Raw genomic sequence first — 27,005 nt, forward strand, 5'->3', positions numbered from 1 at the left:
GGCTTCCCTAAATTTTAAAAACCTTTACCCATAAAATAGCCCATTAAAATTTTAAGTCAGCCCAGCTTGCTGAAATAAGAAGGTCTTCAACACTCGGCGGAAAGTACGGAGGTCCGGGATCAGTCGTAGATCTTCAGTAGAAGATAAACATGCTCCAACTTCAACTTTTTGCTTTTACACATTAATTTATACCTTATTTTTTGGAGTATAAGATGCACCTTTTTCTCCCAAAAAAGAGGATGAAAATCTGGGTGCATCTTATACTCCGAATGTAGCCCCGCCCAGCCTCCCAAACTGAGGTTTCAGAAGCTAAAAAAAGCCTCCGAAACAGTGCTTCAGAAAAAAAGCCTCCAAACAGAGCTTCAGAAAAAAAAGCCTCTGAAAAAAGCTTTAGAAAAAAAGCTCTGTTTCGGAGGCTTTCAGAGGCAGAAAAAAAAGTTTTTCCTGAAACACTGTTTCAGAAGTTTCAGAGGCAGAAAAAAAAGCAAGGCACAGAGCTCACAACCAACAAGCCTGTTGCTAAAATTCACCTCTGGAAACAGCTGATTGGGTTTATTTTGGGAGGCCACACCACCTGCCAATCAGCTTTTTTCTTATTTTCCTCCCCAAAAACTAAGGTGCGTCTTACACTCCAAAAAATATGGTATATAACTAGCCATTCCTATAACACCAAATCTTTCTAATCAACAAAACCAAAATCAAAGTTTCATTTGTTTTTCTTCAGAAGCACAAATTCCAAAAGTGATATCCAAATAAAAACATATTTTCCTCTTTGAATAAAATTCCTGCTTTATCTTCCTTGCTGTGGAAATAACGTGTATTCTTCTATTTGCACCTAGTAATCTTTGTGATTACTTGTGATTTTGTCGCGTTTTTGGTGGATTTTGCCAGCACCTCAGCATGGCTGGATGATCTCATCTGGGCTTTAAAGCTAAGCAGGATCAGACGTGGTTAATATTTGGGAAGGGAGCCCCTGCCAAACAACCTAGGATTGTAGATTGTTCTCGGAAGTGACACCCCAGAAGAAGATGGCCTTCACAAATTTCGCCTAGAAAACTGCTTTGCCAATGACGTTCCAGGAAACCAAGTTTTTATTTCTCGCTCGCTTCTGCTTCCCAACAGGGTCGCCTGATCCCAGGCGCGTACAAGTTTGACGCCCTGATCACCACCTTTGAGATGATCCTGTCGGACTGCCCCGAGCTGAGGGAGATCGAGTGGCGTTGTGTGATCATCGATGAAGCTCACCGCCTGAAGAACCGCAACTGCAAACTGCTGGACAGCCTCAAGCATATGGACTTGGTAGGAGCCAAAGCCTTTCTGTCCTGCTTGTGAAATATTTTTATGGATGCCTTGCTGGATTTGCTGCTTTAGAATAGAATAGCAGAGATGGAAGGGACCTTGGAGGTCTTCTAGTCCAACCCCCTCCTTAGGCAGGAAACCCTACACCACTTCAGACAAATGGTTATCCAATTTCTTCTTTAAAACTTCCAGTGTTGGTGTTGTGGCCCGTACGCGGCATGTGCAGCTAGTAGCTAATTCAGACAGTGAGGAGGCTGGTGTGGTGCTGCGCCAGCAGCCTGTGCAGCTGGCACTCGAGTCAGACAATGAGGAGGCTGGAGAAGATGTGGTGCCAGAGGCCAGGATTCAGCCAGGGCCTTCAGAACCTCCAGAAACTCTCTTAAGTGAAGAGGATGAAGAGGAGGAGCCTCTTCTCGATGCACGGGCGCACAGAGCTGCCAAAAGGCAGGAGTGGCTCCTCAGGAGGAGGTCTCCTCGAGAGTAAGGCTTGGGGCTAATTGGCCACTCCCTTAGCCTATTTAAAGAGGAACACCGACTGAAGCAATTTGCAGGGAACAACTTAGTTCACATACCTTCCTGTCTTGTCTTGCTTATCTTATCAGCTTCCTGCAAATTGCTTCTGGGCATTCTGCCAACCATAGTAAGCTTTCAGTTATTATTCTTTGAATTCTTGGCGGCTGTTAATGCAATTAATTAACAGCCGTTGTTGTAAAAGACTGGTTTATTCAGTAAACTAAGGTTTGAATGGACTTCATGTGTGCTGCGTTCTTTGGGGTCCATAGCTGGGGCAGAACAGTTGGAGCATTCACAACTTCTGGAGGCCAGTTGTTCCACTGATTAATTGTTCTCACTGTCAGGAAATTTCTCCTTAGTTCCAGGTTACTTCTCTCCTTGATTAGTTTCCACCCATTGCTTCTTGTCCTGCCCTCAGGTGCTTTGGAGAATAGCTTGACTCCCTCTTTGTGGCAGCCCCTGAGATAGTGGAACACTGCTATCATGTCACCCCTAGTCCTTCTTTTCATCAAACTAGATATACCCAGTTCCAGCAACTGTTCTTTATATATTTTAACCTTGGCTGGCCTGGAAATAGCAAAGGACCGGCCAGCGGTGCTTCTGCTAGTGAAAATGGAGCTCGGGGGCTCAAGCAGCTCCCCCGTGCCCCATTTTCAACTGCGACGGCCTCCTGCAGCCCTCTGCCAGCAAAAACAGGGAAAGAGGAAAGACAACGATGGGAAGAGAGCAAGGAAGGAAAAATAAGGAAAGAGGAGAAGGAAGAAGAAAGGAGAAGGAAGAGGGAAGGGAAGGGAAGGAAGGAAGGAAGGAAGGAAGGAAGGAAGGAAGGAAGGAAGGAAGGAAGGAGATTATGAGAGTGAGGGAGGGTCTTGGGGAAGTCTTGCATTAGCACTTGGCCACCACAGGTGCCCCCGACATGAATCCTGTCTCACGCCCCCCCGGCGATGCCCCCCCCTCAGCCCTCCGAGGTCAAACACAACCCTGATGCGGCCCTCAATGAAATCGAGTTTGACACCCCTGGTTAAGGGTTTCCTGCTTGAGCGGAGGGTTGGACTAGATGACCTCCAAGGTCCCTTCCAGCTCTGGTATTCTGTTCTTCTAGGGTACTGTGGTGCCTATCATCGGTCTTGATGTCTCTTCCGTCTTCCTCCCTTACAGGAACACAAAGTGTTACTGACGGGCACCCCTCTCCAGAACACTGTGGAAGAACTCTTCAGCCTCCTGCACTTCCTTGAACCCTCCCAATTCCCCTCAGAATCGGAGTTCCTCAAGGACTTTGGGGATCTCAAAACTGAGGAGCAGGTAAAAGAAAAAAATGGAGCTTTTAGATGGTGGCACTTTTTTTCTCTTTCTGAACCGTCCATTTCTGCTGCTTCTAGCTTCCTGTCTAGCTTATTTCCCCCCATTATCTGCATTCTCAAACTTCTGCAGTGAATACAATACAATACAATACAATACAATACAATACAATACAATACAATACAATACAATACAATACAATACAATACAATACAATACAATACAATACAATACAATACAATACAATACAATACAATACAATACAGAATAATAAGAATAAGAATAAGAATAAGAAGAGAAGAGAATAGAGAATAGAGAAGAAAAGAATAGAAAAGGGAATAGAGAATGGAATGGAATGGAATAGAATAGAATTTTTTATTGGCCAAGTGTGATTGGACACACAATGAATTTGTCTTTGGAGCATATGCTCTCAGTCAGGGGTGAAATCCAGCAGGTTCTGACAGGTTCTGGAGAACCGGTAGCGGAAATTTTGAGTAGTTTGGAGAACCAGCAAATACCACCTCTGGCTGGCCCCAGAATGGGATGAGAATGGAGATTTTGCAATATCCTTCCCCCCAGGAGTGGGGGGGGGATGGGGATTTTGTAGTATCCTTCCCTTGGAGGGGGGTGGGAATGGAGATTTTGCAGTATTCTTCTCCTGCCATGCACACCAAGTCACACCACACCCACCAAGCCACGCCCACAGAACCAGTAGTAAAAAAATTTGGATTTCACCACTGCTCTCAGTGTACATAAAAAGACAAGATACATTCGTCAAGAATCATAAGGTACAACACTTAATGATAGTCATAGGATACAAATAAGCAATCAGATCATACTAGGAAACCGTCAATATCAATATGGATCATAAGGATACAAGCAACAAAGTTACAGTCAGGCAGTCATAAGTGGGAGGAGATGGATGATAGGAACGATGAGAAGACTAATAGTAATAGTTATGCAGCCTTAGTGAATAGTTTGACAGTGTTGAGGGAGTTATTTGTTTAGCAGAGTGATGGCATCCAGGGAAAAACTGTCCTTGTGTTTAGTTGTTCTGGTGTGCAGTGCTCTCTAGTGTCGTTTTGAGGGTAGGAGTTGAAACAGTTTATGTCCAGGATGCGAGGGGTCTGTAGATATTTTCACAGTCCTCTTTTTGACTCGTGCAGTATACAGGTCCTCAATGGAAGGCAGGTTGGTACCAATTGCTTTTTCTGCAGTTCTAATTATCCTCTGAAGTACATGATGTACATGAAAAGCGGGTAAAATCATCTTCAAGAGATAGTCGTCCTTCTCAGTCCATTTGTCTTTAAGAAGACAACGCTGCTGACAAACCTAGTTGAATCTTACTTGGTCCACCTCAAGACGGTGAAGGCTCTAACCACTGCTCTCTCCCCCCCCTCCAGGTACAGAAACTGCAGGCAATCCTGAAGCCCATGATGCTCCGGCGGCTGAAGGAGGATGTGGAGAAGAATTTGGCCCCCAAGCAGGAAACTATCATTGAGGTGGAGCTGACCAACATCCAGAAGAAGTACTACCGGGCCATCCTAGAGAAGAACTTCAACTTCCTCTCCAAGGGGGCGGGGCACAGCAACATGCCCAACCTTCTCAACACCATGATGGAGCTACGCAAGTGTTGCAACCACCCCTACCTCATCAATGGTAAGTTTGAGGAAGTGAATGGAAAGGCTTTTTGGGGTGTAGATGACAGAAGGATTGAGCTGCCTAGAATGGAGATTTGGAGATAATATAATGGAACAGAAAGGAACGAAATAGGGTTAGGAATAGGATTAGGATAGAGAAGAGAAGGAAAGAATAGAATTAGACTAGACTAGACTAGACTAGACTAGACTAGAATAGAATAGAATAGAATAGAATAGAATAGAATAGAATAGAATAGAATAGAATAGAATTATTTTATTGGCCAAGTTTGATTGGTGACGCAAGGAATGTGTTTTCAGTGCACAGGTTCTCAGTGGTACATACTAATAACAAAATGATAGGTCATATATTTGTAACATAAGTTACAAACAACAAGTGATAAATCATAAGATACCAATAAACGAAAGTAGCAGGAAAGATGAGAAAGATAATAGCACTATAGCCTACTACATGGGTAAAAGTCTTTAGGCTTGAGAAACTGCAGTGGGAATTAGGTGTTCAATTAGATCTAAAAGGGGAAGCTGCTCTTTGCAAAATAAAGGCAATCTTCCAATTTACGTTGGTCATTTAGCAAATGTAAAAATGTAAAATTTGTTACTACCGGTTCTGTGGGCGTGACTGGTGGGGGAGGGGTAATGTGACTGGGTAGGCGTGGCCAAGGTTTTCTTTTTAAAAAAAAACTTTTAAAAGCATTTTTTCTACAACCTCTTCGGCCAAATTGGTTGTAGAAAAAATGCTTTTAAAAGTCTCTGACAATCCCAGCTGAGCCGCGCGATCATCAGAGGCTGTTTTTTTTTATTTTTAAAAGCATTTTTTTGGTCAAAGAGGTTGTAGAAAAAATGCTTTTAAAAGTAAAAAAAAAACAGCCTCTAATGATCGCGCGGCTCAGCTGGGTGGGGAGGGGGGGCGGCACAGGGATTTCTGCTACCGGTTCTCGAACCACCCGCCGCCATTGCTACCAGATCGGGCGATCCGGTCCAAACCGGGAGTATTTCACCCTTGGTTTTGACCGATTCCCCAAAAGGTACTTATGACCTGCATTCAAAGTTCAGATTGTTCATGGCGGTTCCTCAATTTACGACTGTCATGACATATAACGGAAAATCCAGGCTCCCTTAAAATCATAATCAGGGATCAACTTGTTGTGGCCTGAGAGCAGCCAGCAGAGCTGGCAGCATATTCGGACAGTGAGGAGGTTGGGGAGGAACATGGGCCAGTCCTGGAGTCTGGGGAAGGCTCTGATGAGGGCTCTGCGTCGGAGGCAGAGAGGGGGCCAGAGCCGTATGCCAGTTATCACCTGCCTTCAGAGTCAGACATCAGTGAGGCAGACGAACAGCTGGAGCCTGTTCCCAGTGTGCACATGTGCAGAGCTGCCAAATGACAAGAACAATTAAGAAAGCAGGGTCGACTTGGGAGTAAGGCCACACCTTGGCGATGATTGGCCCTTCTCATAGGACATAAAACAGGAGCGAACGGGACGCGGGCTTTTGCAGGAAGTAATTAGTTCATTTGACCGATTCAAGATTTGAAAGTTTCTGTTCGTGACTCTGTGCCAAGTTTGGCCTTGCCCTGCAACCTGGAAATTAGCTCTCTGGCAACGTTCCAAGTGAGATAGGTGGGTGTTGATAACCTTCCTCTGAAAGACTGTTTGTCAAGCCTTACGGACTGTAAATGAAAGTAATTTACAGCTGTATAAATAAAAGAGGTTTTGCAGGACTAAGACTTTGCTTCATGCTTTCTAAGGAAGCCTAGGTCAAAACACACACACACCGAAATGTGGATAATTCCTTCATCTGCATATCTTTTCTCCCCCCCCCCCCCCAAAAAAAAAAAAAAACTAGGTGCCGAGGAGAAGATCTTGACCGAGTTTCGGGATTCCTGTCACCACCACGTGCCCCACGATTTTCCCCTGCAGGCCATGGTGCGTTCCTCCGGGAAATTGGTGCTGATCGATAAACTGCTTCCGAAACTGAAAGCCGGAGGACACAAGGTGCTGATTTTTTCCCAGATGGTCCGTTGCCTCGACATCCTGGAAGACTACCTCATCCAAAAGAGGTGAGAGCTTGTGCAGCGATGATGACGACGATGATATTCGTTCAGTTGTGTCCGACTCTCCGCGATTCGGTGGGCCAGGTCTCTCCACACCTTCCCGATCTTGCATTGCTTCTTTGACCCAAAGGTGCTTTCTTCAAGAGGCAACTGGACTTTCTTGGGGTTTTTTTTCTTTTCTTTTGAAGACGTTTCGCTTCTCATCCAAGAAGCTTCTTCAGCTCTGACTGGATGGTGGGGAATGGAAGGATTTATATTCCTTGCAGACGGCTGGGCATTTGCATCCTTTCAGAGCAGGGGTGTCAAATTCGATTTCATTGAGGGCTGCATCAGGGTTGTGTTTCACCTCAGGGGTCCGGGGTGGGCTTGGCCAGGATGACGTCACTTGTGTTGTGGGGTGGGCCACGCGCGTCCCTCGTGAGCTCCATTTTTGCTGGCAGAGGCACCGCTAATCGGTCCTTCGCTATATCCAAGACAGCCCCACAGGCCAGATCTAAGCACCCCTCTGGCCGGATGCGGCCCCAGGGCCTTGAGTTTGACACTCCTGTTTTAGAGGGTAGTTGAAGCCCTTGGAGGTTTATCTGTGTCCTCAGCAGTGGTGGGTTGCTCACGGTTCGCACCTGTTCGCAAGAACCGGTAGTAAAAATTTCTAGTAGTTCGTAGAACAGGTAATAACACTGGCTGGCCACGTCCCCGAACCAGTCTCCGGCCCGGTCGCCACTTGCTTACCCCGCCCACCTCATCAGAGACTTTTTTTTTTAAAAAAAAGCATTTTTTCTACAACCTCTTCGGCTGAAAAAATGCTTTTAAAAGTAAAAAAAAAAAGCCTCTGATAATCGCGCGGCTCAGCTGGGATCATCAGAGGCTTTTAAAAGCATTTTTTCTACAACCTCTTCAGCTGAAGAGGTTGTAGAAAAAAAAATGCCTTTAAAAGCCTCTGGCGATCCCAGCTGAGTTGCCTGATCGTCACAGCCTTCTAAAAGCATTTTTTTTTCTGCAACCTCTTAAGGTTGTAGAAAAAAATGCTTTCAAAAGTTAAAAAAAAAAAAAAAAAAGTTGGCCACGCCCACCCACTCACATTACCCCCCCCACCAAGCCACACCCACAAAATAAGCCACGCCCACAGAACCAAATGTTATAAATGTTATCTAATTCTGGGTTTTATTTAATTGACCAAACTAAGTAATAATTTTAATTAGCAATTTTATGATGTTTGTGTGTCTGTATTTTTCTTGACTGTACACCGCCTTGAGTCCTACGGGAGAAAGGCGGTATAGAAATATAAATAAATAAATAAATAAATAATAAACAAACAAACAAACAAACCCACCCCTGGTCCTCAGGGTGACCTGAGGAGAGCAAATGGTTCCTGTAGTCTGCCATTTTTTTCCTCTGGAAACCCATTCAGAAGAGAGAAAAAATTTCTAGAGGAAAAAAATGGCGGACTATAGGAACCATTTGCTCTCCTCAGGTCACCCTGAGGACACAGATAAACCTCCAAGGGCTTCAACAACAGGGGTTCCCAACCTTTTCTTGGCCATGCCCCACCTAAGCATCTCTAAAATCTTGATGCCCCCCCCCGTGCCCCCCCCCGTGATATATAATTCTTACTATTCAAAAAGTGAACTCCTACTCAGGCGGAGAAAGCCTAAAAGGCCATTAATTTGATTTAAACAAGGGTCCAATTGCCCCCGTTAAAAATCAAAATTGCCCCCCTGTGGGGCATGGGCCCCACATTGGGAACCACTGCTCTAAAAGGGTGAAATTTATTTATTTATTTACTTACTTACTTACCTACTTACTTACTTACTTACTATATTTATATAATAATCAGCTATCTGCAAGTAATATAAATCCTTCCATTCCCCACTATCCTGTCAGAGCTGAAGAAGCTTCTTGGATGAGAAGCGAAACATCTTCAAAGGAAAAAAAAAAACAAGAAGGTCCAAAAAAAAGCCTCCTGAAAAAAGCACCTTTGGGACAACTATGACCTGGATGACGGAGAATCTCTAGAGACTGCTTATTTATTTATTGTATGGTGTTCTTTACTGGATTGATTTACTGATAACCTTTCCAAGCATACCGTATTTTTGGACTATAAGATGCACCTAAATTTAGAAGAGGAAAACAACAACGGAAAGTTTTTGGCCTCTCTTTTTTTTGGCCTGTTTTTTGGCCCTTTTCCAACCGTTTTTGGGGCTTGCTTTTTTTTTTTGGCTGATTTTTGAAGCTTTTTTCGGCCCGTTTTTAAGGCTTTTTTTGGCCCATTTTTGAGGCTTTTTGGGCCGTTTGTTTGGAAAAAATGTTCCAAAAAAAGCCTCAAAAACTGGCCAAAAAAGCCTCAAAAACCAGTCAAAAAAAGCCCCAGAAACAGGCTGAAAAAGGCCCCGAAAACAGGCCTGAAAAAGGCCCAAAAAACAGCCAGTGGGTGGGCAGGCGAGCTTCGGCAATATTCGGTCTATTTTCACCCCCTTTTGGGAGACAAAAAAGTGTGTCTCATAGTCTGAAAAATACGGTAATTGCTTTCTCCAGTGAGTTCCCCCGCATGACATGGCCAAAATAAGTCAGACTCGGTTTTGTGATTTTTGCCTTCTAGTGACACGTTAAACGCTCCAGTTTTTGCCTGTTGGTTCCCGGTGCTGTCCAGCCGCTTCCCCCAAACTATATTTATTTTTTATTTATTTATTTTATTTCAAATTTATATACCGCACCTTCTCCCAAGGGACTCAGGGCGTTGTACAGCCAGATAAAAACATACAATACAAACATTAAGAACAATTAAAAGAATATATATTAATTTGGCCCCAGTTTAAAATGACAAACCAATTAAAAATATTCCACAACCTTATTTCATTGATGCAGTAACATTCATGATTTCACAATCAGCATTATCCTCCTCGCTAAGAATCTTGCATTGCATCCTCTACAATTCTTAATAGTACGATTATCTTCAAAACGGACAACTTCTTAAAATCCGTGCAGTTATAACCTACCAAAACATCACAGCCACGGAAGGATTTAGAATCACAAATAGAATGACAAATAGAATCACAGAGTTGGAAGGGACCTTGGAGGTCTTCTAGTCCAACCCTCTGCTTAGGCAGGAAGTCTTATATCATTTCAGATAAATAGTTGTGCAATCTCTTCTTAAAAACTCCAGTGTTGAAGCATTCACAACCTCTGGAGGGAAGTTGTTCCATTGATTAATTGTTCTGTCAGGAAATGTCTTCTTAGTTCCAGGTTGCTTCTCTCCTTGATTAGTTTCCACCCATTGCTTCTTGTCCTGCCTTGAGGTGCTTTGGAGAATAGCTTGACTCCCTCTTCTTTGTGGCAGCCCCTCAAATATTGGAACACGGTTATCATGTCTCCCCTAGTCCTTCTTTTCATCAAACTAGACATACCCAGTTCCAGCAACCGTTCTTCATATGTTTTAGCCTCCAGTCCCCTAATCATCTTTGTTGCTCTTCTCTGCACTCTTTCTAGAGTCTCAACGTCTTTTTTTTACATTGTGGCGACCAAAACTGGATGCAGTATTCCAAGCATGGCATTATCAAGTGGTATTAACACTTCACGTGATCTTGATTCTATCCCTCTGTTTTTATGCAGCCTAGAACTGTGTTGGCTTTTTTGGCAGCTGCAGCACACCGTTGGCTCATATTTAAATGGTTGTCCACTAGGACTCCAAGATCCCTCTCACAGTTACTACTATTGAGCAAAGTACCACATATACATATACGATATATATGTTGAGGAATTCGCAGAGCAACCCTAGAGTAGCAAGAGTGTGCACATGAAAGCGACTGAGAGCAGTTGCAAATAATCACAGCCAACACACAGAGTTGTGTTTACTTTTAGGAAATGGCAATAAGGCATAGTCCAATAAACAGTCCACATCATACACAGATAAAGCAGTAGATAGTAAACAATAGTCCAGATATATTCCAATAACAAAGTCTTCTTACCAGTCGTTGTAGTCATACACAATAAACAGTTGCAAACAGTAGCAAACCCAGCAAATAGCAGTAACGATCAATAATGGTCAGCAAAGATCAGCAGAGAGTAGCAAAGAGAGACTAACCATGTTTCAAGCTCCCTCTTAAGGACATTGGCTACAGAACTAACCAATCAGGACACAGTATGATGCAATATAGCATTAAAGCTATATTGAGGTTTATATATTGCCAACCCAACAAGTTAGTAAATTATCATTTCCTAACAATATATTTAACATGTTCGGGTAGAGCTGGCGGCATTTAAACGGGCGAAGTTAAGTGTTGTGCAAATTCTTCATACAGATCCATTGTTACAGCATTCATTCAGAATTTGTGGTAGCCAGGTTTTTCCTTTTTTCCGGTTGAATTAGAGGCCCCTGGGCGATGGCCGTGAAGACGGATGGGTTCAGATGTTGACGCCGGTGTCGCGGGCTGATTTTACAGAATCGTGTCTCTTTCCTGCGCAGGTATCTCTACGAGCGCATTGATGGGCGGGTGCGTGGCAATCTGCGGCAGGCCGCCATCGACCGCTTTAGCAAGCCTGATTCGGATCGCTTCGTGTTCCTTCTCTGCACCCGGGCGGGAGGTCTAGGGATCAACCTCACAGCTGCTGATACCTGCATAATTTTCGACTCGGACTGGAATCCTCAAAACGACTTGCAGGTACTGTTGGGGTCTCCGGGATGGCTGGCGAATCAGAACGACGGTAGCCAGAAACGTGAGGATTGAAACATTAGGTTCTGCTAAGATTTCATTTGTCTGAAATAACAATACCACTTAGACCAGGGGTGTCAAACTCAAGGCCCGGGGGCCGGATCTGGCCCACGGTGTGCTTAGATCTGTCCCGCGAAGTATCGGTCTGTGATGCCTCTGCCAGCGGCCCTCCCGAGCTCCGTTGTCTCTGGCAGAGAGTTGGCAGGAGGCCATTGCAGCCGAAATGGAGCTTGGGAGCCCATTTTCACTGGAAGAGCACTCGGGCCGCTACAGGCGCCCCCCAACACGAGTGACGTCAAGCTGGACATGCCCACCCTGGCCATGCCTACCTTCCCCTTCCCCCTCCCAGCCAAGATCAAAGAACAATCCTGATGCGGCCCTCAATGAAATCGAGTTTGCCACCCCTGACTTAGTGGCCAAATTGTGGAAACCTTTTGGGAAAAGTGTATTGTCTAAAACTAGCTAATAACACCACTTTTTTTTTTTTTTTGAGTAGTACCATAAAATTATATATGAACGGAAAGATAATTTAATTAACAATGTAAGGCAATAACTTTTATGAAGGATTTGCTATTAGAATAGCAGTTACAGTAGAAAGAAGAAAAGTGAAACACGTAGAAAAAAACGAGATGTACAAAAATGATCACCATAGAAAAAACGAGATGTACAAAAATTATCACCATGTCAGTTAATACTTTGTTGGGTAACCTTTAGCATGAATTAACGGCCTTATAACGACTTCCCATGGAGTGAACCAAGTCTTTTAGTTCTGCAGCTATTATCATGTGAAACCAAGATTGAATGATTGCTTCTATTAACTGGGTTTTATTACTGGCTGACTAACAAGTTTCTTTAGTCGGCTCCATAGATTTTCAATTGGGTTAAGGTCTGAGCTATTCCCAGGCCATTCCAGCAGTGGAATAGGATTATCTTGAAACTCCAAAAAAAGTAAATAAATGGTGTTATTAGCCATCAAACCTCAAAAATACACTTTTCCCAAACGTTTTCCACAATTTTGGCCACAACTGTATACTGCTGTATGTACCAATTGTTGCGTCTCTTCTTGGTTTGAAGGATGCTTGTAGGCTTCATTTTGCTCCCCTGTTCCCCTCCTCCAGGCGCAAGCTCGCTGCCACCGTATCGGACAGAGCAAGGCCGTGAAAGTTTACCGCCTCATCACTCGGAATTCCTACGAGCGGGAGATGTTTGACAAAGCCAGCCTCAAGCTGGGGCTGGACAAGGCTGTCCTGCAGTCTATGAGCGGACGAGAAGGGAGCATCACTGGGGTAAGGGCTTGCAGCCGTGGGCGAGAACGGGAAGCTGCGGGAGAGAGCAAAAGAAGATGACCTTGGTGGAGGAGATAAGCCAGATCCCTCCCAAGAAGCACGGGGGAAGCCCAAAACATATAACGTTAGGAAGTACAGGCAATTCTCGACTTAACAACAGTTCATTTAGTGACCATTCAAAGTTGCAAAGGCACTGAAAAAATGTGACTTAACGACCATTTTTCACACTTAGGACCATTGTGACATCTCCATGATCATGTGATCAAACAAAAAAAATTCAGCCGCTTGACTCATATTTACGACAGTCGCAGTGTCCCAGGGTTATGTGATTCCCTTTTTGAGACCTTCCGACAAGCAAGGTCATTGGGGAACACCAGATTCACTTTAATAACCTGTGTGACTAATTTAAACAACTGCAGTGATTCAGTTAACCACCGTGGCAAGAAAGGTCGTAAAAATGAGGCAAAACTCCCATAAGAAACGTCTCACTTAGCAACTGAAATTTTGGGCTCCGTTGTGGTCGTAAGTCGAGGACCGCCTGTATTCCTTCGCAGGAAGGGTGGTGGAAGCTTGGAAGCAACCTTCAGAAGAAGTAGTGGGTCAGTCATTAGGGACATGCTTTGGAGAAACATATGTCCATCATCTTACAAATTTTTTTTAAAAAATTGTTATAATTTGCCACTATTGCAATAATTATGATTCTTTGTTTAATTGATTTGACTGATTGATTAGGAAAAAAAAAGACTCAAAGGGCAGAATCGATGGACAACTAGGTCTTTTTCTGCCATCATTTTTCTACCCTGTTTCCCTGAAAATAGGACCCAACTGGAGAATAAGTCCTAGCATGATTTTTCAGAATGCTCGTAATATAAGCCCTACCCAAAAATAAGCCCCAGTTAAGATTGTCAGCCAGATGGATGCATTTAGTATCGTATTTCCCCCAAAATGAGACCTAACCAGAAAATAAACCCTAATGCGTCTTTTGGAGCAAAAATTAATATAAGACCCGGTCTTATTTTCAGGGAAACACGTCTGTCTGTCTCTGTCTGTCTGTCTGTCTGTCTGTGTCTGTCTGTCTGTCTATCTATCTATCTATCTATCTATCTATCTATCTATCTATCTATCTCTAATGTCTATATGTCTTTATGTCTATATCTATCTATCTTTCTCTGCCTTGCTTTTCCCCACAGAACTCTTTCCATGGGGAAAATATTCTGTCAGCCAGGAGTCTCTCTCTCTGTCTCTCTCTCTCTCTGTCTGTCTCTCTGTCTCTCTGTCTCTCTGTCTCTCTCTCTCTCTCTCTCTCTCTCTCTCTCTCTCTCTCATGTCTCTATGTCTCTATGTTTATATCTATCTATCTCTGCCTTGCTCTTCCCCACAGAACTCTTTCCATGGAGAAAATATTCTGTCAGCCAGGAGTCTCCTCCCCTTTTGCCCCAACTCCCCACGAGCAGAAGCTACTACTCTGAAATACAGTCCTCAAACTTACGACAACCCTTGAGACCCAACCGGAAAATAAGCCCTAGCACGATTTTTCAGGATGCTCATAATATAAGCCCTACCCCCAAAATAAGATTGTCAGCCAGATGGGTGCATTTAGTACCGGACTTCCCCTAAAATACGACCTAACCAGAAAATAAGCCCTAATGCATCTTTTGGAACAAAAATTAATATAAGACCCGGTCTTATTTTTGGGGAAACACGGTACATTTTTTTGTATTTCTTCAAAAGTCTTTTGATTGCACAGCTGGCCTTTCCTGTGTTGCTCCTGACTCTGGTCTAACCAAAAGAGAAGAGGAAAAAACGATAATATTTTCTTCCTTCCCCTCCCTACCCCACAGATTCAGCAGTTTTCGAAGAAAGAGATCGAGGATTTGCTACGCAAAGGGGCCTATGCTGCCATTATGGAAGAGGATGACGAAGGGTCTAAATTCTGCGAGGAAGACATTGACCAGATCCTTCTTCGGCGTACCACCACCATCACCATCGAGAGTGAAGGGAAGGGGTCCACCTTTGCCAAGGTATCCTTATTCCCTAATTCCATTTCAAAATAATCAGGTTGTCAGCACTTCAAGCTGTATTTACTCTAGTGCTGACATAAGAAGGAGAAGCGGAGGCGTCAGGAAAGGGACGTTTGACTTTTCACTACTTATTTTCCCTGGAGATAATATCCCCTAGGAGATGGGATGGGAGGGGGGAAATTCCTTTGAGCTGGAGCGGTAGATTAGGGGTAGAATGACTTGGAAGATGGCCAATGAGTGCAGGGGAGTGGGGAACAGAAAGGGAGGGTTTTGGGTCTGGAAGTCAGTGTTGGCTTCGATGGAGTCGGGTTTAGAATGCCGTGCTTAATAAATAGGAGTTTTTCTTCAAAGACTTTGTTTGAAATGCAATTTATTTGAGACGACCTCGAAACCTGACATAGGTCTTCGAAGATTCGAAAATTATCACGTCAGTTAATATTCTAAACACCGCGCCCCCGAGGCTCTTAAAGCAAAGTCTTTCTGATTGTTCACAAAACACTTTTTAAGACAATGAACTGGGTTCCCCACAACATACTGAGCCACAAAGTATCTAAGCACCACAATTCTGGTGGGTCGTAGAAGCCTAGCAGAAAGGTGTGTACATGGAGAGCGTACATGAAATCTGCTTTACAGTAAACCTGCCACTCACATGGTCTTCCTTTGTTTTGCCTTGTCTCCTTTCCCAGGCGAGTTTTGTGGCCTCTGAAAACAGGACAGACATCGCTCTGGATGACCCCAACTTCTGGCAGAAATGGGCCAAGAAAGCAGACTTAGACCTGGATCTCCTGAATAGTAAGGTGTGTTGAACTTTCTTCTTATAATGAATTAGACTTTGGAGTTGGGGAAATAAATAAACCAATTTGCTTTGTTTAAAATACCCATTTAGAATATCCGCGACGAACCTTCTGATTCCTTTATTAGGAGCGCCAGCAGCCCCAGCAAGAAGTCTCTCTCTCTCTCAAACAGCAGGCTAACAAGTCTGTCCAGCAGGGAGATGAATAGTTGTCTGCCACACTTATTCATCTCCGTCTCCTGCCTTTTATCCCCAGAGTTAGGGTGGGGCTTCGCTAGCAGCAATGGGTCTTCTGTCCCAGGATCAGCCCATAGATTTCCACTGCTCTCCTCTCCTCTGCATTCTGCGCATCTGCACTGGGCCCAGCTGTTCCTCCTCTTCCTCATCAGCCACCTCCAGACCTGGGAGCTGTTGACTCTCCATCTGAGGGCTGATGGACAGCCCAGGCTCCATCTCTGTCTCTATCTCTGACATCTCCATTCTCTCTTCCCCCTCGGAGCTCTCAGGTTGCCTTGATGCTGACCCTGACTCCCACACCACCTGATTTGGCTACTTGGAGGGGCTGGCAGCCGACAGGCCATAACAAGAGGTCTCCAAACTTGGCAACTTTAATACTTGTGGACTTAAGTCGCCAAGTTTTGAGACCCCGCCTAAACAAGAATATGGACCGTGGACCGTTTAACAAGAAAAAAGCTGAATTATCATGGTTGGATGTTTTATTTACTTTTATAAAATAATTTTTATTCAACATTTTTAACCTTTAAAATCCCAATTACAGCTTTCTGTTATCGGAATTTTTTCTTAATTTCAGTTTATCTACAGGCCTATTGTTTTATACATATACATTCTTATGTCATAGTTAATTATCTTTCTACTATATACAATATTTACATGTCTACTACACTCTAAAGTATAGATTTTATCCGTTTATTATCTATTTCTGTACATTTACTATACGTTTATTTTAGACTTCTTTTCAAGCCAGTTATACCACCTATTCCACGTCTCATAATATACCGTTTCCTCTCTGTCCCTTAATTCCATCGTGTCCTTTTTTTTAAAATTTGATTTATATGCCGCCCTTCTCCGGAGACTCAGGGCGGCTTACAATGCATTAAGCAATAGCCTTCATACTTTTGTATATTTATACAAAGTCAGCTTATTGCCCCCACAAACTGGGTCCTCAATTTACCCACCTTAGAAAGGATGGAAAGCTGAGTCGACCTTGAGCCTGGTGAGAATTGAACTCGCAATAATTGCAGGCAGCTGGATATTAAATGCTGCCCTAGGAGGTATTAGCCTTCTACGCCACTCATTTCTGGGAATTCTAGCACCTTTTTTTATAATCATTGTGTTTGATGGAGTGTTTTCTTGCTTCCAATTTTGGGCGAATGTAATTCTGGCTGCAGTGATTATATAGAGCATGATGTATTAAATTTCTTTGCTTGTATTACCTTTTATTATACCCAAAAGGAATAACTGGCTTCATATCAATTTTTTGTTCAACAATTTCCTCCAGCCATTTTTTAATTTTTGTCCAATAATCCCTGGCTTTGGGACATGTCCACCACATGTGGTAGTAGGTCCCTTGTTGGTGGTTACATTTCCAGCAATTTGGTGGTCCATTGGGAAACATTTTGGCCAATCTCACCAGGGGTAAATGCCCTATAAAACATTTTGTAGATATTCTCCTTGTATGCGACCAACATTGTCATTTTATAATTTTCTCCGCAAATTTTTCCCGATGCTCCAATTCAATATTATACCCAACATTTTTGGCCCAAATTATCATTGTTTCTTTCACAGTTGTCCCCTCCATTTTAAATTTAAGCAGGCAATTGTATGTTTTGGTAATCATTTTTTCATCCAGACCTGTTAATATTTTATCCAATTCTTGTTGCTCATTTTGAAACCTGTATTGCTCTGAATCTTTTTTATATCTTGTTTAGATCTATAGGTACGGCCACCAGTCTATTTTAATTCCCTGTGTTTTTAGATCCTGATTTGATTTGAGTTTCCCTTGCCTATCTAATAGCTCTTTGTAAGTTACTATCCTGTTCAAGTCAATTAAGTTGGAGTAAATCATTGCTTCCATGGTTGATATCCATCTAGGCATTTTTGTATAAAAATTTCTTTTAATTTTCAGCCAAGTCTCTAATAAGGCATCTCTCACCTGGTGTGTCTGAAAGTATTTATGGGCTTTATTCTTTCCCTCCCAAATAAAGGCATGCCATCCCCACTGTAAGTCATGTCCTTCTATCATTAATATTCTTCTGTTTTTAAGAATTGTCCACTCTTTAAGCCGCCTGGTAATAGATTTCCCAGTCCGGGAGACCAAAGCCTCCTTTAGTTCTGGAATTCTGCAGGAGTTTTAATTTGATTCTAGCTTTTTTCCCCAACCAAATAAATTTTAGTGTTATTTTACTTAATTATTCTAAAGTAAATTTCCCTAATTTTATGGGTACAAGTCTGGAATAGATATAGAATTTTTGGTAAGATGTTCATTTTTATGGTCGCAATTCTTCCGAATTGCGCAATTATCGTGGTTGGGCGCTTTAATTTGCATTCCTATGCTGACTTGAACTTGGATTCCATGGTCTGAAAGGCCGTTTACAAGTCTTAAGATTCAGTGATGGAGAAAGGGCAGAAGTGAGAATTGTCCATGGAGGAATTGACACACATTCAAAGATCCAGAGGGGAATTGACAAATGTTCAGAGATCCAGAGGGGAATTGACAAATGTTCAGAGATCCAGAGGGGAATTGACACACGTTCAGAGATCCAGAGGGGAATTGACAAATATTCAGAGATCTAGAGGGAAATTGACACACGTTCAGAGATCCAGAGGGGAATCGACAAATATTCAGAGATCTAGAGAGGAATTGACACACATTCAGAGATCCAGAGGTTTTTTATCTCTGCTTCCTGCAGAACAACCTGGTGATTGACACGCCCCGGATCCGCAAACAGACTCGCCACTTCAGTACCCTGAAGGACGACGACCTGGTTGAGTTCTCCGACTTGGAAAGCGACGATGACGACCGGCCACGCTCCCGGCGCCACGACCGGCACCACCATCCCCTCCACCATTCGTACGGGCGCACCGACTGCTTCCAGGTGGAGAAACAACTGCTGGTCTATGGGTATGTGGCGTGGAGGGAGGCCTCAAGAAAAGCAATGGGACGCGTGGAAAGGAGGATTATGGGAGTTGTAGGGGAGGATGGGGGTGTTTTGATCCAATTCCTTGTGGGAAGAAGGGGGGTGGATTATCTTGGAAGCTTAGAATAGGAATAGAATAGAACAAAACAGAACCGTGATGGTGAACCTATGGTACGCGTGCCAGAGGTGTCACACAGAGCTCTCTCTGATGGCCCGCAAGCCGTCACTCCAGCTCAGCTCTGCTGTGCATGCGTGCACGCCTTCCACCAGCCAACTTGTCTTCAGGTCTCTGCCATGCATGCGCTGGGTGTGTGTGCATGCGGGGGATCTACACATGGGGGGCAGGATGCATGCGGGGGGCCGTGTGCACATTCTGGGGGCGGGGCGCATCCACGGGGCCTGCACACGCATTGCATTTTCAGGGTTTGGGCGCACACGCAAAAATTCACACATGCGTGCACACGCTTTGGGCACTCGGTCCAGAAAAGGTTAGCCATCACTGGAATAGAATAAGAAAGGGAACAGAACAGAATAAAAATTGTTAGAATTAGAAGAATTGGAATTAGAAGAATTGGAAGGGACCTTGGACAAGTTCAACCCCTTGCTCAGGAAGGAAACCCTACACCGCTTCAGACAAATGGTTGTCCAATCTCTTCTTAAAAACTTCCAGTGTTGGAGCATTTACAACTTCTGGAGGCAGGTCGTTCCATTGATAAATTGTTCTAACTGTCAGGAAATTTCTCCTTAGTTCTAGGTTGCTAGGTTATCGAGAGTCATCCCCTTTTGCGACCTTCGGACAAGCAAATGGGGAAGTCAGATTCACTTCACAGCCGTGTGGCTAAAATTAACAGCTGCCAGTGATCCCCTTAACAGTTTTGGCAAGAAAAGTCACAAAATGGAACAAAACTCACTTAACAAATGTTTCACTTAGGAACAAAAATTTTGGGCTCGTAAGTCGAGGACTACCTGCCACCATTTGCCGTCTTGAGTTATTTGTGAAAATAGTAAAATAGTAAAAGGCGGGATGCAAATAAATCAGTTAAAAAATCATCCGTAAAATACTGTGTGTTCCTGTGCTCACCAAGAACACCTTGATTTCTACGGTAGATAGGGCTCCCCACAGTGGTGGGATTCTACCGGTTCAGACCGGTTCGGGCGAACCAGTAGCTCCAACAATCAGCTGGGAGCGAACCGGTTCGCCCCGATGATCAGATGGCCCATCCACCTGCCCGCGCTATTTTCCTACCTTTATCTCAGGGGTGAAATCCAGCAGGTTCTGGAAAACTGGTAGTGGAAATTTAGAGTAGTTAGGAGAACCAGCAAATACCACCTCTGGCTGGCCCCAGAGTGGGGTGGGAATGGATATTTTGCAATATCCTTCCCCCAAGAGTGGGGAGGGAATGGGGATTTTGCAGTATCCTTCCCCTGCCACGCCCACCAAGCCACACCACGCTCACCAAGCCACGCCCACAGAACCAGTAGTAAAAAAAATTGGATTTCACCACTGCTTTACCTCCTCAGCTGATTCGCGCGGCAGAGCTGATTGCTGCGCGAATCAGCTGTGTTACTCCTCCGAAGAAACCTGGAAGTGAAGATTTGTTCGAACCGTGCACGCACAAAGCACACAATCACCAAGCCGGTTGTTAGGCCGGGAATATCCCACCTCTGGCTCCCCACAGCGCTAGTACTGATGATGTTACCTAGTTAGAGTAATGAAACATCTGCAAGAAGACGAGCCAGTTCAGAGAGCAGCGAGGACCCCCTCCCCATCCTTCTTAGCCATCTGAGCCATGTCTCTGTTGCTTTGCTTGGCAGCTGGGGCCGCTGGAGGGAGATCCTGTCGCACGGACGTTTCAAGCGGCGGATGTCCGAGCGTGACGTGGAGACCATCTGCCGCGCCATCCTGGTCTACTGCTTGATGCATTATCGGGGCGACGAGAACATCAAAGGATTCATCTGGGATCTCATCAGCCCGGTTGAGAACGGCAAAGCCAAGGAGCTTCAGAACCACTCGGGTAAGCGAGAGGGGAAGGGGCTCCTTTTATAGCGCTTAGAATAGCTTTATTGTCACTTTGAATGGACACTAATCGGCATACGCTAAAATGAAGTTCCGTTAGTTCACCACCTCCAATAAACACTAGATAAACATGTCAAAATAAATGATGCATGTACCCACATATATTCTATGACACAGAGAAACCACAGTCTAGTTGGGATATATGCATGTACATGGCGAGAAAAACCAATCTTGTGAGTTTACCAGACGGATGGCCTAGGGCAGGGTTGGGCAACTGTGGCCCTTTTACAACTTCTTCTCAGCTTGGCTGTCTCAGGAATCCTGGGAGTTGAAGTCCATGGGTTGTAAAAGGGCCCCAGTTCCCCACCCCTGGCCTAGGGAACAAAGCTGTTCCAGAATCAGGTAGTCCTGCTAGAAATACTTCGAAACCTCCTCCCAAAGGAGGAGCAACAGAAACAAACCGTAAAGTGGGTGTGTGGGGCCGTTAACAGTGCTTCAAGCAACTAAGCACATAGCGTTTATAAGCAGCATCCTGAATGAGAGGAAGTGAGCTTCCTATATAATCTTCTCCGCTGTCCTCACCACTCTCTGTATGGGCTTTCTATCTGAGGCGCTGCGGCCACCAAACCAAACAGTGACGCAGCTTGTTAAGACGCTCTCAATCGCGCTTCTCATAAAAAAAGTGGCCAGGACAGAAGGAGAAAGAGGCGCTCTATATCCCCTCTATTGCTGTCCTTTGAGAATGTTACCCGTGCCTATGTGTCCATTCTGTTGGTAGGAAGACTTTGATCCAAGCTTGAGATTTTGGCCGCCTTAATCCTTTTGCAGGGGTGGAGAGAATTTAGGGTGGTGGACCCTTGGGGAATGGAATAATGTTGGGTGTCCCTTTGCTGTTGGTGGGGCCCTCTACGGAGTCTTTTAAGTGGCTCCCTCTGTGTTGTGTCTCTCTGTGTGTGTATGTGAGTTGAGCTACTCTGCGAAAGCCGGGGTGACCTAATCCCTATTGCACTGGTTCCATGTTGTACCTAGCCCCTGCTCTGAGCTCCCTTCCTGTTCCTCGGGCAGGCCTGTCCATCCCGGTTCCACGGGGCCGCAAGGGGAAGAAAGTCAAGTCTCAGACCACGTTCGATCTCCAGAAAGCAGAGTGGATCCACAAGTACAATCCGGACACTCTCTTCCAAGACGAAGGCTACAAGAAACATCTCAAGCATCAGTGCAACAAGTAAGAAGGGCCGGGGAAGGGACAGTCCAGCTCGGGGTGCTTCTGTAAAGGCAGTACAAGCCAACTCCCTGGGTCCCCATCTTTTTCCATGCAGAAAAGATGGGAGCTCCAGTGTGATAGACAGATAGTGACAGATCTCAACCTCAATCTTCAAAAAATTTGGTTTTGTCATTTTCTCAATTTGCTGTTGAAGAGGCCATGTGTGATCCACTGAAAAATATTTGCATGGTGGTAATGCTGTCCATTTCATTCATTCATTCATTCATTCATTCATTCATCCATCCATCCATCCATCCATCCATGTCTGTCTGTCTATCTGTCTGCCTATATAACCATCTTATCTATCTCTATCATTATCTACCTATCTACCTATCTCAATTATCTACCTATGTCCGTCCATCCATCCATCCATCCATCCATCCATCCATCCATCCATCCATCCATCTATCTATCTATCTATCTATCTCAATCATCTACCTAGGTCCATCCATCCATCCATGCATCCATCCCTATCTATCCATCCATCCATCCATCCATCCATCCATCCATCCATCCATCTATCTATCTATCTATCTATCTATCTATCTATCTATCTATCTATCTCAATATCTATCTCAATCATCTACCTATGTCCATCCATCCATCCATCCATCCATCCATCCCTATCTATCTATCTATCTCCCTATGTCCGTCCATCCATCTATCTCTCTTTCTCTCTCTCTCACTCTCTCTCTCCATATGATTTTTATCCCGCCTTTATTACTTCATACATAACTCAAGGCAACAAACATAGATAATATTCCTTCTTCCCTTTTCCCTCCACAATAACAACTGTGAGGTAAATTGGGTTGATAAAGAGAGTGACTGGCCCTAAGTTCACCCAGCTGGCTTTCATGCCTAAGGCGGGACTAGAACTCCCAAGTCTCCTGGCAATTGGCCCAAATTCTGGGTAGCTGGCTTGGCTTCCATGCCTCAGGCGGCATTAGAACTCACCGTCTCGTGGTCGTTGGCCCAAAGTCACATAGACGGTTTCACACCTAAAACAGGACTAGACCTCCTGGTTTTCCTGGTGCCAAGCTGGCTTTTGTGCCTGAGATGGGACTAGAACTCCCTGTCTCCTGGTTTCTAGGCCCATCACTTTCCCTACTACACCAAACTGGCCTTTAAGTTTATATGTCTATATAAAAGGGGGAATTATATTTATATGTCTATATAAAAGGGAATTAGCAAGCTAGGGCAATTGAGAGCTCCTTGCTGCTTGCAGGTGGATGTGCCTCTGTTGATTGAAAAAATAAAATAAATAAAAACTTTTGCCTTCATCACTGACTTAACAGTGGAGACGGCCAATGTCTTGGAACGTGGGTGGGTGCAATTTATCGAACGATGCTTGGCCCTTCCAACAGAAAGGTATTATTTTTCCCTCTTAGGGTGCTGCTCAGGGTCCGAATGCTTTATTACTTGCGTCAGGAGGTGATCGGGGACCAGGCCGAGAAAGTGTTGGCAGGTGCTGTTTCCAGGTAAAAAAATGTTCACCTTTACAAAGGTTGCCTGGGGGAGGGGGGGGGGCTGTTCTGTGTGTTTTTTTCCTCCCAATTACTGACACGCCACATTTTGTTTTTGTACGACGACTTTGCCGTTATAACCAACGGAAGGAGGTTTGGTTGGGAAGGGAAACGGGCATCGATTGTCTCCGTGGATTTCCTGACAGAAACCTTTTCCTTTTAGCGGTGTGTTTCTTTGATTCCTTCTTTTAAGAAGAGGAAAACAATTTGTGTATAGGGCCTCCTGCTTGAGAAGGGGGTTGGACTAGAAGACATCCAAGGTCCCTTCCAACTCTCGTTATTCTGATTTTTAAAGACGCCCAACCACCAGATAAAGGTTCTTAACGAAGCGCCGTTGTGGCATCTCCTTAGCAACGCCTGAGTTTGTTCATTTCTTTATTAAACATATGTATTTCCCCCAAGTCAGTCATTTTGTCCTGGTAAAAAAAACCCCTCTCTTATTTATTTTTTTCTGTTGTAAACGGATTACTGCGGTGCATCTTAAGGCAGAGGTGTCAAATTCAATTTCATTGAGGGCCGCACCAGGGCTGAGGTTGACCTCGGGGTGGGGGCGACTGGGTGGGCATGGCCAGCTTGACGCCACTCCCCAAACTGCTGGCATGTTTCCTCTTCGCATTGGGTAGACCGGGCCGAAGCCACGCAGCTTACATTTTCCAGAACAGCCCCACGAGCCAGATCCGACCACATGGCGGCCCAGATGCGGCCTGCGGGCCTTGTGTTTGACTACCCCGATCTAAGGGCAATCCACTCTGCGCTATGAGTAAGGCTATGAAAGCAGAGCTAGGATTTTGGAAAGTTGTCTTGGTTCCTGTGGAACAATCTCACAACGCCTTTGTCTTGTCTTGTTTTGTTTCTCTTTCCCATCTCAATTCCTGCAGCGAAACTGACATCTGGTTTCCGCTCGTGGATCAGGCAGAAGTCCCCACAGCCTGGTGGGACACGGAAGCGGACAAATCTTTGCTCCTTGGGGTCTTCAAACATGGTGAGTAATAACTTTTGGACAGGAATGCACAGGGGTGGGCTGTTGAGGGGCGTCGCAGGGGTTCGGGAGAAGCTCTAGCTAAGATTCTGTGCAGTTCGGAGAACCCCCAAATCCCACTCCTGGCTGGCCCCGCCACACCCGTCCCACCCCTCCCAGGAGTCCCCACGCAGCCTGTTTTGGATGCAAGTAAGTGCAGGGCGCGCACAGAGGCTCAGGGAGGGTGAAAAATGAGCCTACCGGAAGTTTATTTATTTACTATTTACATTTGTATACCGCCCTTCTCCCGAAGGACTCAGGGCAGTGAACAGCCAAAGTTTAAAACACATACAGTATAAAAATTAAAAAGAATTAAATCAGTTTGGCTTCCCTAAATTTTAAAACCCTTTCCCCATAAAATAACCCATTAAAATTTTAAGCCAGCCCGGCTTGCTGGAATAAGAAGGTCTTTAACGCTCGGCGGAAAGTACGGAGGTCCGGGATCAGTCGTATTCCTGGGGGTAGCTCGTTCCAGAGGGCGGGGGGCCCCCACAGAGAAGGCTCTCCCCCTGGGGGTCATCAGTCGACATTGCTTGACCGACGGCACCCTGAGGAGACCCTCTCTGTGGGAGTGAATTGGCCGGTGGGAGGTTATCACTGGCAGAAGGTGGTCTCGTAAGTACCCGGGCCCTAAGCCATGGAGCGCTCTAAAGATGAGAACCAATACCTTGAAGCGCACCCGGAAGACCACTGGGAGCCAGTGCAGCTCGCGCAGGAGAGGTGTTACATGGGAGCGCCATGTCGCCCCATAATTACTCGCGCGGCCGCATTCTGGACCAGCTGGAGCCTCCGGGTGCTCCTCAAGGGGAGCCCCATGTAGAGAGCATTGCAGTTCAGAAAACGGGCCTGTTTTCGGCCTCCGGAGCATGGGGAGGCTGTTTTTGCCCCCCTCAGAAGCTCAAGGAAAGCCTCCGGAGCCCAGAGCGGGCAAAAATGCCCACCCCGCCGTGGTGCAGGAGGCCGACTAGGCCATGCCCACCATGGCCACGCCCACCCAGCAACCGGGCAAACATCCCCTTGCTAAAATTTTTGAAGCCCACCTCTGGGAATGCATGCCCCTTCCTTTTGGAACGACGAGTAGGCTGTACACCGCCCTGAGTCCTTCGGGAGAAGGGCGGTATAGAAATAAAATTAATAAATAAATAAATAAATAAAAGCTGCGAAGCCCAAAACAGAGATGAGACGGTGAGATCCAGTCGAGTACCAGTCCTTTATTTGCTTACACCTAACTGGCAGATTCCTTAACAACTACAGCGATCCTAAAATAGGTGTGATTCATTTAGCAACGGCTTGCTTAGCAGTGGAAATTCCTGTCTTATGGTGGTCATAAATCAAGGACTAACCTATAAACGATCAGTTTAATCGAGAGGACTCCAAAAACAACAAAAGAGCATGCCAATAAACATATTAGAAGGAAGTTTTGCATCTCCCAAGCACATACTTGCAGATCAAGCTAGAAGATAATCAGACACGCAAGAAAAAAGCCAAACGTTTTCTGAGAAGAAGAATATTAAAATATAGGCCAAGAATAAACTGTAGATTCTTGGCCAGGGATTTGTAGAATCTAAAATTCTAAATGTTTTGAACATCTCAACAAGCAGAGGCACAAGAGTCGTGGTGGCATAGTGGTTAGAATGCAGTATTGCAGGCTAACTCTGACGACTGCCAGCAGTTCAATTCTCACCGGCTCAAGGTTGAACTCAGCCTTCCATCCTTCCGAGGTCGGTAAAATGAGCACCCAGATCGTTGTTGGAGGCAATATTGCTGACTTTGGAAACTGCTTAGAGAGGGCTGTAAAGCAGTATGAAGTGGTATATATAAGTCTAAGCGCTATTGCTATCTGGCTAACTTTAGACCTGTGAATGAAGTTGAATCAGACCTGGTTACTCTTGGATGGGAGACCTCTAAGGAACGCCAGGCTTAACCGGGAAGCTGACTTTATATTCTAACCAATGGTGGAATTGAAATTTTTTTTTACTACCAATTCTGTGGACATGGCTTGGTGGGCCCGGTGTAGCTTGGTGGGCGCGGCGGGGAAAGATACTGCAAAATCTCCATTCCCACCCCACTCTGGGGCCAGTCAGAAGTGGTATTTGCCAGTTCTCCAAACTACTCAAAATTTCCGCTACCGGTTCTCCAGAACCTGCTGAATAGCACCCCGATTCTAACCTCTGCCTGAGGTTACATGGGACATAAACACTTGAGGCACTGATGTTTGGCTCTCCCTTTCAGGCTACGAAAAGTACAACACCATGCGAGCCGACCCTGCGCTCTGTTTCCTGGAGAAAGCCGGCCGCCCGGATGACAAAGCCATTGCCGCTGAGCACCGACCGGATGTGGGCGAGGGGTAAGAGGCCGCTCGGGGTTGAGTTGAGCCATTCCCAAGGCTAGGGGGCACGGGGG

At 45.0% G+C, this 27,005-nt stretch overlaps 1 protein-coding gene across 30 annotated transcripts in view; it reads left to right on the forward strand.

Annotated features, from left to right (window-relative positions):
* The window catches only part of CHD8 (chromodomain helicase DNA binding protein 8), a 131,582-nt gene that overhangs the window by 77,592 nt on the left and 26,985 nt on the right, over positions 1 to 27,005 (forward strand). For 17 of the 30 annotated variants that reach the window (XM_087893787.1, XM_087893802.1, XM_087893798.1 and 14 more), the window contains 14 exons: positions 1,123 to 1,299; positions 2,971 to 3,114; positions 4,515 to 4,770; positions 6,612 to 6,825; positions 11,279 to 11,474; positions 12,644 to 12,811; positions 14,653 to 14,832; positions 15,519 to 15,629; positions 18,556 to 18,767; positions 20,599 to 20,798; positions 21,830 to 22,022; positions 23,450 to 23,539; positions 24,463 to 24,566; positions 26,835 to 26,949. In XM_087893787.1, coding sequence (XP_087749913.1) covers positions 1,123 to 1,299; positions 2,971 to 3,114; positions 4,515 to 4,770; positions 6,612 to 6,825; positions 11,279 to 11,474; positions 12,644 to 12,811; positions 14,653 to 14,832; positions 15,519 to 15,629; positions 18,556 to 18,767; positions 20,599 to 20,798; positions 21,830 to 22,022; positions 23,450 to 23,539; positions 24,463 to 24,566; positions 26,835 to 26,949 — 2,360 coding nt within the window. The remainder of the gene's footprint in view (positions 1 to 1,122; positions 1,300 to 2,970; positions 3,115 to 4,514; positions 4,771 to 6,611; positions 6,826 to 11,278; positions 11,475 to 12,643; positions 12,812 to 14,652; positions 14,833 to 15,518; positions 15,630 to 18,555; positions 18,768 to 20,598; positions 20,799 to 21,829; positions 22,023 to 23,449; positions 23,540 to 24,462; positions 24,567 to 26,834; positions 26,950 to 27,005) is intronic. The other 13 variants (XM_087893804.1, XM_087893796.1, XM_087893806.1 and 10 more) reach the window with 1 other exon arrangement.

Source organism: Pantherophis guttatus, chromosome 4, assembly GCF_059756535.1.
Source record: "Pantherophis guttatus breed Tessera chromosome 4, ASM5975653v1, whole genome shotgun sequence".
Lineage (NCBI taxonomy): Eukaryota > Metazoa > Chordata > Lepidosauria > Squamata > Colubridae > Pantherophis > Pantherophis guttatus.